Source organism: Notamacropus eugenii, chromosome 5 (genome assembly GCF_028372415.1).
Source record: "Notamacropus eugenii isolate mMacEug1 chromosome 5, mMacEug1.pri_v2, whole genome shotgun sequence".
Taxonomy (NCBI): Eukaryota; Metazoa; Chordata; class Mammalia; order Diprotodontia; family Macropodidae; genus Notamacropus; species Notamacropus eugenii.
In genome coordinates, this window is record NC_092876.1 from 170,830,786 (window position 1) to 170,843,866 (window position 13,081).

At 37.1% G+C, this 13,081-nt stretch overlaps 1 protein-coding gene and 1 long non-coding RNA gene across 2 annotated transcripts in view; one reads left to right on the plus strand and one right to left on the minus strand.

Moving 5' to 3' along the window:
- The first annotated feature begins 3,959 nt into the window (after nucleotides 1-3,959).
- Nucleotides 3,960-13,081, plus strand: part of LOC140505438 (uncharacterized) — a 71,836-nt gene continuing 62,714 nt past the window's right edge. Inside the window, exon 1 of the long non-coding RNA XR_011967497.1 lies at nucleotides 3,960-4,098. This is a non-coding gene — a long non-coding RNA (uncharacterized lncRNA). The remainder of the gene's footprint in view (nucleotides 4,099-13,081) is intronic.
- Nucleotides 9,541-13,081, minus strand: part of LOC140505434 (olfactory receptor 8B3-like) — a 79,635-nt gene continuing 76,094 nt past the window's right edge. Inside the window, exons 3-4 of the mRNA XM_072611418.1 lie at nucleotides 12,456-12,573; nucleotides 9,541-11,746 (exon numbers count right to left, since the gene is read on the minus strand). Coding sequence (XP_072467519.1) covers nucleotides 10,377-11,390 — 1,014 coding nt within the window. The 5' untranslated portion in view covers nucleotides 11,391-11,746; nucleotides 12,456-12,573 and the 3' untranslated portion in view covers nucleotides 9,541-10,376. The remainder of the gene's footprint in view (nucleotides 11,747-12,455; nucleotides 12,574-13,081) is intronic.

Sequence of the window (13,081 nt, forward strand, 5' to 3'; positions counted from 1 at the left end):
ATTATATAAGGGTTATTCCCAAGGATGAATGCAACTTTTGAAAGGAAAGAGTGAAACCAATGAAATGCATTGCTGCAAGATCTAAAAGTTTGTTGCATCCATCCTTTGTTGCCAAAGAAGACCATGCCATCAGAGAAATGATGACATGACTTGCACTTGACTTTCTTTTGAGTGAGGGGGCATTGTGCAAGGTCACCAGCCTCGCTTCTCCTCTGGAGCCATCTGGATCCACTGACCAGACATTCATCAGGATGCAAAAGGAGACCTAGGCCCCTTTATGCCAAGGCCTATTCAGGTACTCACTTAGGGTGAGGAAATGCCCATTCAGTGAATAGGCCTGTTAAATGAGGTAAAGAAAAATAACTAAATCATGTGGGAGGGAAACAGCCACAGTTACTATTGATAATCACTCTTAAGCCAGGAGGGTCCAGAAAATAGCCTTTAAGTGGAGCATGGGCAAAAGTCTAGTGTTGTACAATCTATGAGCTTCAGAGGGCAATAGGTTTAAGGTTTGGGGGAAGGGAAGGGAAGGGAAGGGAAGGGAAGGGAAGGGAAGGGAAGGGAAGGGAAGGGAAGGGAAGGGAAGAGGGAAGGGAAGGGAAGGGAAGGGAAGAGAAGGGAAGGGAAGGGAAGGGAAGGGAAGGGAAGGGAAGGGAACGGAAGGGAAGGGAAGAAGGAAGGGAAGGATCTAGCAAGTAAACCCCAAGCTTACTGGACATCCTGTGGCCAACATTTAAAAGTTTGGCTCTTATAGAATAGCTCACAAGATATAACCTGGTGACTAGTGTTATATATGAAAGGTCCAATAATTTTCATGGATTGAAAAATTACAGATCACTAACATACAAATGAAGACTTCAAATTATTAAGGAGAATGTAACAAATAAACTGTACCAGAAAGGAATAGTCACAACTGCCCAGACATGGTTTTAAGCCCCCCAAAATTTTTGATGTTGCTCTATTAAATCCACATAAACTCCAAGTTACATGGAATAAAAGCTTTAAAAGTATAAATATCTAACAGAGAAAATTAGAAATGTATGAGAAGAAAAAGAGTCAGAAACAATCCTGGTTGTTCTGTCTGCTACTGGAGTTGTACTGGGGAAGTTTTTTAACAGTCTTGCAGTGAACAGGATTACATCCTTTGACTTAAGTATAAAAGTCAATCATTTTAGCTGCCTGAACTTGAGTATATAGAGTGTTCAATATAAAAATATAGTGGGCTGATGACTTGTCTCAATTCTGTTTTTATTTGATCCCCATTGGAGAAGAAGGAAGGAAAATTAATAAACAAATAACTGAAATATATGTAGTGTTAATGTTTGTCCAAATTTTTTTATGTTTTATCAGTTGTTCTCATCACAACTTTTTGAAGTAGTAGTATTATTTCTATGTTATTGATAAGAAAATTTACACTGTGAAAAGTTAATTTGCCAATGTCAGTTAGTTACTAAATATACAAGCTGGGATTTGAGATAAGATGTCAGCACTCTTTCTACTGTACCATTCTCCTTTTCAACAACAAAAACTTTGAAGTCTAACTTCATCCTCAAATAATGGTCAACTCTTCAAATGTTGACTCTTCTTCTTACTACCTATACTACTTTAGCAAGTACTTGACCTCTCTGTAAAAGGATAGTATTAGACTAGATGGAATCTAAGGTCCCTTTCAGTTCTAAAACTATGGTCCTATGTTTTAGAATAGAGTCATCTCCAAACTTTTTGTTCTTGCCTGGCTAGTATAAAAATATTTTGACCATGCATCTCCAAATATTCATTGTTAATTATGTATACTAGCATATTAACATATTACTACAATACCTGTTTGGCTAAGGACTCCAACATAGACTATAGCTATTGCTACCATATCATTAAGAGTTAAATGAAATATTGCGGAAAGGACAATTTCACTGGCAGTTTGGAGTTTGACTGACTTTGTAACAGGCCTCCTTCCTAATAGAGGTAGGGAAAATTAGTGGGTTCAATTCTGATCTGTGAAGATCTATAAGAAATTTATGGATAATACACAAAGAAATAAGGTTCTTTTTGGAGCTGTTTTTAACTCTTTTTTCTTTTACAAAGAAATATAAAGAGAACTTTATGAAGAAAGCTAGAGGTAGTAAAATCTTAAACTATAGTCTAAAGAAACTGTTACCTGTGATAGCTGAAGAAAGGAGTGAGAAAAACATGAAATCATTCCCTTCCTGAGAAATTGAATTTTACTCTACCTAATTAATTGGACAAATGAAGGAATTCAAAGAAGCTATTTATGTTCAGGATAAGTTTCCAGACAAAATTAAAGAAATTATCTAAGAAGGAAGTTTAGATGAAAAACATTTCTGCAGAAATGAAAGAAAATATGGTCCAGGTATCTGTACAATTATACATTCATATACAATGAGTGGAACAGGTATATTTAGTGAAGACCTCACAGAGAATAGAGTAGCTATATTTAGTGAAAACCTCTCAGAGGCTCCTTGCATCAGACCCGTTTGTCTCACCTGGCCCTGATAAACTGAGAAACCAAACAACAGAGATTTTGTTTTTCTTAAAATTTTTTTTGTGCTACATGATAGTCCTTGACAAAGACTGCTTTTGCTTACTCCCACACTGCCTTTGCTCACTCCCTTATCTCCTTTCCCAGACACCCTTACCCTCTTTCCCAAAAATGGCTCTTGTATACTTATTCCTTGTTGCTGGGGTAGAATTTCCATGGATAAACTGTACCCTCAAGGCTCAGCCAATGGGGTAATAGGAAGGGGGTTAGGGTGGGGGTATTGTGGTCAGAGTCTATAAAAACTGCTGTACAGGGCACACCCTCACCTTCCTCAGCCATTGCCATCTTAAACACAGGTGGGAGTGCCCCTTCTTGAGAAAGCTGAATAAACATCTTTCCTTTTACTTCTTTGGTCAAGACTCTAATTTTATTAAGGGGGTTGTCCAACACAGGTTTGGTTCATTAGGCGGGAAGCTTCCCTTTTCCTTGGAATTTCTCCAGTACCAACTCAAGGGCAGGAGCCACGCCAGCTTTCCTGGTGGTTCACGAGCCTGGTGCCCAGGGAATCTTCCCTGAGAAGGGAAAGTTCTGATAAGAGTCCTTGACCCAGTAAAAACGAAACAGCAGAGCTCTAGAGGTAACAAGGAAGTTATCAAGGCCACCAGATCAAAGTGAAACCAACTCGGTATCATGAGTTAGCATGCACAAACCCCACCAGGTAAGCAAGATCTGTGAGACAGTGACCCTAAGCTGTTAAGAGTCTGTAAGGCTTGCCTAGACAAGACCAGGGAGCTCTTGGATTCACCTCTCACCTAAATGGTTAGAGTCCCTAAGGTTTGGGTGGGTGTGGCCCTAAGCAGTTTGAGTCTGTAAGGGCTGTTTAGCCTCCCACCTAACGGGTTAGAGTCTATAAGGTTTGGGTAGGTGACTCCCACCTAAGCTGTTAGAGTCCGTAAGGTTTGTGTAGGATTAGCCCTAAGCAGTGCAAGTCTGGAAGGTTGTTTAATCTCCCCCTTAAGTGGTTAGAGTCCCCAAAGATGGGGAAGTCTAATTCTCGGGAAAATGGTGGCAAGTTACCTAATGTGCTGGCTGATAGTCCTCTTGAGTCCTGACTTAATAATTAGAATGAACTACCAAAGTATAAGGGAAAAGATATGAAGAAAATGATTTAAGTACTGTTGTTTAGTTTGGGCAGGCACTCAGCTCGGGGAAAATGCCTTCTGGCCAAAGTATGGATACTCCAAGGACTAAGTTTGCCAAAAATTTAAACCTATATGCACCCTCCTTTTTTGCTAAATGTTTTGTCTGTGTATGCTGTGTTGATATTTCTGTGTGAATGAAAGTTTGTGTCTCTGTTTTATCTGACACTTTGTAAGGTTGTAAATTTAGCCAGCCAGTTAGCAAGATCAGACAGAATGAGCTGGATTGTCCTTGAAATGCTCGTTACCTCCCTTGGCCAACCCTCTCAGAGCAGAGGGACAGGGAAGGAGGAAATTTATCTTTTTTCTCTCAGACCAAAAGAAAGGCAGTCTAACTAGCATTTAACCATTTCCTGCCTCACCAAAAGGAGAAAGTTTTGAGTGATGGGACACAACAGGAAGGTAATTGAATTCATTCTGGTTGCGTGTGGAATTGTGAATAGGTGAAATGTGTCACTCAATTTGACGTTTAAGATAGGTTAGGATTTATTAAAATCTGGTGGAAGTAAGTGGAAGATTAGCAAATAATCTCAAGCAGGCAATTTAGAAGAAGGGCTGAGTTTTGAATTTAAGTTTAATTAGATCTTGAAGCTAAAGTTGGTACTTTATGTTCAAATTAAGTCAATATGTCTGACACCAGAAAATGTGTTAAAGATGGCAAAAATAAATAAATAATAAGAGGTTCTTCTGGTTTTGTTTTTTAGAGTGATCACTTTAGGATAAGGAAAAGGGGTTTTATTTTATTTTATTGCAGAATGGGAGGGGAAGAAATGTGACTTTCCTGGTATGGAAATTGTTGTACATTTAGCTCCCTCTAGTTTTTAAAGTTTAGGGTAGGACAAAATTGTTAGGCATTTTATTTTTATTTAGAATATAAAGGAGAATAAAGGTAGTCTGAGTAAATGCAGAAAAGGAAAAAGAATGGTGTAAAGAAAAACAGGAGATGGGGGAACAACAGGCTCATGTACTTTCGGCCACTCCTTTTCCCATATCAGTTTAGAAGATTTGGGTATGTTGAGAAAATGAAAATTTGTAACTTGATTGGAAAACTGACAGACAATTATTGTGATTGGTAATTGCTACAATTCAATGAGTCATTAAGTTTCCAAGTTCCCTGCTTGGAGGGTAAGTCAAATCCACCTTGGTAACATTGGTTCAGAATTAATAAGATCTCTTTTACCAAGGTTAAAGACAGTTAACTTAAGCACATTTTAAACTATTATTTTAAACTTTTTCAGAAAAGGAGAAAGGTTATTTAGATTGAATTTAAATTAAAAAAGAATGACATCAATTATCTTGTCTTATGATTAAAATGTAAAGGAAAGCTGGATAAACTGAGTAATGGGATTGAGAGATTTGGAAAGATGAATAAAGACTTGACTGAAAATATAGAAGGCAGATAACGTTTGGGACCAAATGGGGGTTATTCAAACCCATCTTGTCTTTAGATAGTTGTTGTAGACCTTTGTGTCAGTTTCAGATGGTATCAGTAAGTGCTAAGGGAGTGAGGAAGTATTTTAAGGAGACAGAAAAATCATGTAACTTGATTTGATAATTAATAACTCAATCAAATTGGAGATGACTATCTGATCAAGTGTGCTCACGTGGTGGTAAAGAGATGAATTACTGTGTGATTTTTTTTTAAAGTTTTAAGTAAACTTAAACAGATTTAAATTTTTAAGTAAATCTACATGTTGTTATATTAGGAATTGTCTTGTTAAATTAATGATGAACTGTTTTAAAAAAAGGCTGTTATGAATTCTGTGTAAGAGTTTCTGTGTTGTAGAATTACTATGGAGAAAAATGAGAATCCTTAAACATATATGTGTGTATATGTGTGTGTATGTGATTTTCAAACATGTTCCATCTAAGGACATATTAAGTGTGTTAAAAAAAAGTTCATTTCTGCTGTTAAGAAGGAAGTTTTAACTAAATTGTTATGCTTGTAAAGGTATGTTTGTAAAAGGAAGCTTATGGGCAAATGTGAAAATGCCTTGGGTTTTGGACCTTTTGTAATTTTGGCCAATTAAGATCATGAGGGTCTTCTGATAAATTTTAAACTGTTCTTAAAAGAGGAAGTTTTTTTTTGTATGAAGAATTGCTTTGTAAAATATTTTGTGTGATTTTTGGAAGGCCTACCCAATTTGTGTTTGTGAGTTAATTTGTTCAGTCCCAAAAGTTCATCTTTTACAAAAGTGAGAAAAATTTAACTTCTCTAAAGAACTTAAAGAGAAAAAGTTCTTGTTCTTTTGCAACACTGTTTGGCCTCTGTATCACCTAGAGGGCCATGAAGCATGGCCTGTTTTGGAGACTTCAAAAATAAATAAATAAATAAATGAACAAACAAACAATAAATTGTACTGTGAGCCTAGAAGGAAAATTGATATACATTTCCTACATAATGACCTTTGTCAAGCTCTCAGAACCTTGTTCTCAGGAGAGATTGTGGGATACTCATAGTTAGAACAGAGGGACTGAGGAAGAAGTCTGGGGGAGGCCACAGGTGGTCTGGGGATTCCAGGGATGGTCTTGATTGGAGTGGCCAGTAACCTGGAGATTCGAATTGATGGGATCAAGGATGATAAATAGAACAGAAATTTGGGCATAATGATAAGGAAGACTTTATGGGCTTCTAAAGAGCCAAATCAAGTAGAGAAATCTAAGAAACTTTTAAGGTGAGGTTTTTCTAGAGTTCTTGTAGACAAATGGGACTAAAAGTCCTTTGGAGTAAGGGACAAAAGTCCCACCTTGGAATAAGGTCTTTCCCTATTACAAAACGATGTAAAAGCAGTTGGTATTAAAACAAGTGACTGAATCAAATTACTGAGACCAAATCAGAGACATCTTTAATTTGGGGAAAAGAATTTGTGTAGTTTCTTAGAGGTAGGTGATCTCTAGTAATATATGGCATTAACGGAAAATTGAATGTTTCTGTTTTGATTTGAATTCATTTCAAGAACATAAGTTAAAGTTAGTATTTGAACTTGTCATATGTGTAACTCATTCTTTTAGACTGAGCAGGGTTATAAAAGCATAGAGAAGCTTGGAAACAGACGTAAATTTAGAGGAATAACATGGTTTTAATGGTAAATTTGATTTTGATTGTTACTTAATCAGGAATTAGAACATGTATAGAAAGGTATGGAAGTTACTTAAGACTTACTTCAAAAGATGTTCCTTAGCAAAAGTGAAATTATAGTCATATCTGAAATTGTTTGTTGGAGCTCGCTATGTTAAGATTGATGGGACTGTTAACTGACTTCTTCTGAGTCTAACTCCAAGTGTGGATAGCAAGAAAGACCATTTGAACCATTGATCCATGATGCCAGTGAGCCTATGAGATGCTGTTATTAACTGCAAAGTGATCTCATGGGAAGGTTGAGGAAAAGACTGTTTAGCCTGGGCTGAGGTTGGATTTTTCTGACCCAGTTTCCCCACTGACACCTGGCAGACTTTAAGCCTGGCTGGATGTCAGTTGACAATACTGCCTGGGATTGACATGACTGAAATGTCCCTACTCTTAATGGCAATTTCCTATAATGAAAAGTTTTGTATGCATAATGCCAGATCTATTAAAAAGCATATTGTTGGTAGGGGAACATCCGAGGTTAAGTGCAAAAATTAAGCTATTAGGCTTAGGATTTTAGACCAAAAACAATAAGTTATAGTCCTTTAGTAACAGTATGGAGACAATCAGGTCAAGAGCTTGTGAGGTTATAATACATAGTTATTATTTTGTCTCAGTTGGTTAATGTGAATTTCTTAAACATGACATTTGACCAAAGTTTTAATTTTGATCTTGTAAGAGTAATAAGTGTATAAAGCTCAGGAATTGTCATCTAAAATTGTATTGTATTAAGGTCAGTTTTGTAGGAGAGTGGACATCTGGATTTCTACAAGAAGATGAAGGAAAGAAGATGCTGAGATGTTGTACTGAAGGTGACTTGAAAAAGCATCACATGACCAGAAGTTGGAATTATTTTATGATGTAATATGTACTGTGTTAACAATGATTATTTAGTATATTTATGTAAGCACTGGAGACTGTTGTTGACTCCTTAGTGAGATCTCATGAAGGGGACTGCCCCTTCCCCACCTTCTAATTTGTCAATGCGTCAATCAACCTCATACCCACATGAAGAGACAAAAAAAAAAAAAGGGATTGAATGGAACAGGTATATTTAGTGAAGACCCCTCAGGAAGTAGAATAGGCATATTTAGTGAATACCCCTCAAGAGCCCCTTGTGTCAGCCTTGTTTGTCTCACTCGACCCTGAGAAACTGAGAAACCAAACAATAGGGATTCTGTTTTTGTTAAAATTCTTTTTGTGCTACATGATAATCCTTGACAAAGATTGCTTTTGCTTACTCCCAGACTGCCTTTGCTCACTCCCTTATTTCCTTTCCCAGACTCCCTTACCCGTTTGCCAAAAATGGCTTTTGTATACTTACTCCTTGTTGCTAGGGTAGATTTTCCATGGATAGACTGTACTCTCAAGGCTCAGCCAGTGGGGTAAGAGGAAGGGGGTTAGGGTGGGGGTATTGTGGTCAGGGTCAATAAAATATGCTGTACAGGGCACACCCTTGCCTTTCTCAGCCATCACCATCTTGAGTACAGGTGCGAGTGTCCTTTCTCAAGAAAGCTGAATAAATGTCTTTCCTTTTAACTCCTTTGGTCAAGACTCTAATTTTTTTTAAAGGGGTCATTCCACACAACAATATTTATATGGATATAGATATATGTGTGTATACATATGTATATATACTTGTGTCTGTATAATATATATATTATATATATATATAACAAGATGCTTTTGTGGGAGAAAAGGCGTAAATTGCTAGGGAAATAAGTAATGGATTCATGAAAAAAGTGGTACGTAAAGTGAGTTGAAGAAAGCCAGAGATTCTAAGAGTTTTGTATGAGAATGGAGTGTTCTCCAGGTATCAGAGAGCCAGTGCAAATCATCAAGTTAAAGATGAAATGCCATGCAGGAGGGACAAGTAGGTCATTATAGTGGTTAATTTAGGGTTTGAGGAGAGGAGTAACATGTAAGTAAACTGGAAAAGGAGAAAGGGACCAAGGTGTAATGAGTTTTAAATGTCAAACACATTTTCATAACTTGGTCTTTCCCACCTTCCAATTAGCTTCTGATAGTAAATGTAATATTGTTGAGTCATTTCATATGTGTTTGACTCTCTGTGACTCCATTTGGGATTTTCTTGGTATTTCCTTCTCCAGTTCATATTACAGATGATGAAACTGAGACAAACAAGGTTAAGTGATTTCCTTGGGGTCACATCTAGTAAGTGTCTGAAGTGAGATTTGAACTCAGGTCATAGAATGGGCCAGCACCCTATCTGCCCTATATATGTTACAGGACATAGCACTAAAAAATGCCTTTTGCATTATGAGGATTCCATCAATTTGACAATGGAAAGGAAACTTCCCTCAGCAAAGGTTTATAAGTCTCAAATATCTCTCATATTGTAACTGTAATAAGGACATTTCCTTCTAGAAATTTTTTTATTAAATTATTTTATTTGCTTTCAGTGTTCTACAGTCACTTTCCCCTCCCTCCCCACTCCCTCCCTGAGATGGCATAAAATTTATGTAGGTTCTATATATATTCCTATTAAATACATTTTCACTTTAGTCATGTTGTATAGAAGAATTAAAATGAATGGGAGAAATCATAAAACAAAACAGAACAACACAAAAGAAAATGGTCTACTTCATTTTGTGATCAACTTCCATAGTTCTTTCTCTGGATGTGGAAGGCATTTTGCCTCAAGAGTTCATTGGGCATTTTTTAAGTCCTTGCATTGCAATGAAGTACTAAGTCTACCAAAAAAAACTTCTTTGCACATTGTTGTTGTTGTTGTGTACAAAGTTCTCCTGGTTCTGCTCCTTTCATGTTCTAGCAATTTTTTCCAAAACTAAAAATGTTTTCCTCAAAATTGGCATCTCTTAGTTGTCCATTTTTCATCATGTCCCAATTTTAAATAGACTTGCATTTACACTTTACTGAGAATGTATAATTATTGTCCTGAGTCAAACTAGTCCTGCTGTATGTCTATTGTGGGAGTAAGAAAACACCTGTGTCACTTTCTAATAGAAGCTGCTGTGCCTGAAAAGTTAGGGATTTGGGTGTGGGAAAAAGTGAAGGAAATTACTTTGGGTAATTATACTTTTATGCACCTATCCAATTTTGACAACAGTTATGAAAAGGACCAACATATTAGTTATGCTTGACTTGCTTGAGGCAAGGTAGAAGGGTGTAAAAAGGTTGTATTATGTCTACATCATTTGCAAATGTTATTACTACTTTCTCAGCAACCTACTTTCATGCACTGCCTTCCTGAATTTCTGATTAGTAATTATGTTCAGAGAATGAAAGCTCTACCACAATGAAGATATAACTTGTTGAATGCTTCTGTGTGGGATTTGCATTTCCACAGCAGGTCACAGATTAAAGATTTATAGCTTTAAAGGATAATAGAAGCTACATAGCCCAAACACCTCCATGTTTACAAATGAAAAATTTGGAAGCCCACAAAGGTTAACGGACTTCCCCAAGGTCACAAGGAAAGTACATAGTTATATGTTATATGTGTGTGTATGTATATATATGTATGTATGTATGTATATGCATACATATATAACCTTGAATTCAAATCACACTATAAAAATCCTGCTCCTGTTCTAGAAAATATTCTTCCCTTCAAGGTTTTCCTCAAGGCAGCCTTAACATCTTTATTCCTCAGACTATAAATGATGGGGTTTAGCATGGGTATCACATTTGTGTAAAAGACTGAAGAAACTTTGCCCTGGTCCTCAGACCCTGATGAAGTGGGCTTGAAATACATGAATAAACCTGACCCAAAGAAGAGAATGATTGCAATTATGTGGGAGCTACAAGTGCTGAAGGCTTTGGACCTGCCTTCAGTGGAACTGATATTTAAGATACTGAACAGGATGAGAACATAAGAGGTGAAGATGGTGACACTAGGCACTATAATATTAGTGCCCACAACAATGAAAACCACCAGTTCATTGACATAGGTGCTGGTACAAGAGAGCTGGAGGAGGGGGAGTATGTCACACATGTAATGGTTTATGATGTTGGCCTGACAGAAGGACAGTCTCAGCATGGATCCAGTGTGGGCCATCGCACCAGCAAACCCCATGGCATATGCCCCACCCAACAGCCATAAACAGACCTGATTAGACATAGTAATATTGTACAGCAATGGATGACAGATGGCAACATAACGATCGTAAGCCATTATTGTCAACACATAACATTCAGAAACAACAAAAAAGCAGAAGAAGCATAGCTGAGTCATACATCCTGAATAAGAGATGATGTTTTTCGTTAGGACAAAATTCATCAACATTTTGGGAGTAAAAACAGAGGAGTAGCAGAGATCTATGAAAGATAAGTTGAAGAGGAAATAGTACATGGGAGTATGAAGCTGAGCATTCATCCTGATTAAAATGATCAATCCCACATTTCCCACTATAGTGATCACATAAGTCACCATAAACATGAAGAACAGGGGTAGCTGGAGTTCTGATTGATCTGTTAAGCCTGCAAGGATGAACTCAGTCACTGAAGAGGAATTTTTCAAAGTCATTCTCCTCTTAAGGGATCTATGAGAAGAGTAAAAAGTTAAGCTAGAAGCAAAATACATTCAGCAAACCCTCATCTGCAGTTATTAAAAAGGAACAATTCCGGAAGTGTCTGGAAAGCATCATCACCAAGCCCTGCAGGTGCTGTTCTTATAATCACAAAAATATGCAGGGATTTTGACTGGGCTGAGTAACTGTCTCCATGAGTTGGATGACTGTCGAAAACTCTTCCTGAGTTCCCTTGCAGAAAATCAGTTGATGTTCCTTAGACTCCAAAGCAAAAAGAAGCCAGGAAAATGACAGTAGTTTCTTCAGTCACCCACAGTATCCCCTTTGCTGTCTGTCTCAGGAAAAACCTTAACTACTTTTATTCATTTCAGAGGTGATGAAGTAGTACCTCAAAGAGTTCTGCAAATGCCTATGGTGAAATTTTTATTATTAACAAAATATTAATTTTAACAATATTACCAATAAGGTTATTGGTAAGAAAAGTAATAATGTTTAATATTAATAAGCACTGACATAGCATCTATTATGTGTCTAACACCGCCCTAAATCCCTTACAAATATTATATCATTTGTTCCTCATAACAACCCCTGGAAGTAGGTGTTATTCTTATCCCCACTTTATAGTTGAGAAAACTGAGGCAAACAGAGATTAAGTGACATTGTCCAAGGTCACATAGCTTGTTGGTTTCTCCAGTTGTATTTGAACTCAGGTCTTTCTGACTTAAAGCCCGGGGTTCTCTGTATTACCCCATCCAGCTGCCTGCAGATTGGATCCAGAGTCTCTTTTTCAGAGTATAGAGTCCCATAGGAGTAAGGGAATATTGGGGTGCCAAGTTCCCATTATCTTTTCATGTTCTCATCCCCACTCACACCTGGAGCTTACCAAAAGACTACATGTATGTATATATATACACATTATATATACATATATTTCATACACACACATATATATGTATATATATACATATACACATATACATATATATTCACATATAGGTATGAGTCAGTGATGAATCTCAGGGACATGATATTTTGTAGAATCCTCAAATGTCTTGACTGGCAAAGATGGAAGGACAAAATAGAAGGAAAAATCAAAAATGGATGTCTTACACACTCACCCTTCTTTTGTCTAGACTTCAGTGATGGTCTTTACTGGTTTTGAGCCCCTGGGTACTGAAGGAGAAACAATTCAGATAATGATGATGAGAGATTCTTCCTCTTCTATTTCCTTTTCTCCTGAAGCAATCAAAGCATAAACCTCAGCCTCTGAACTGAATAGAGAGATGTTTTGAGCTATAAAGATCGCCGTTTATGTCTGTGAATTCACCTGGGGAATGCTCCAGATTGAGGGTAGGAAATAGTGCCCAGAGATGTCACCATAATCAACAGGTGATAGGAAACCGAAAGTTTTATTCTGGATATGATATTCTCATGTTCTATATTGAAAACACCGGGAGGATCTGACAGATTATCTCCTTGGAATCAGGTTCTTTAGGGAACAGTAATTAAAAGGTCCATGTTTACACACTGTACCACAGAACTTTTTTTTGTCTCCTAAGGGATTCAATCTTCTACTCCACCTTTAAATTTACACATGGGACATCCCCCATTTTCTTCTAAACTTGGTTCTGAGAATTTCCCTGTTGAACAACATTTTATATAGACACTATATCTAGGACTTCTCTACATGAATTAGAGAGTAAAGGGAAAGTATGAGATCAGAGCATTATAGCCTCAAACCGAG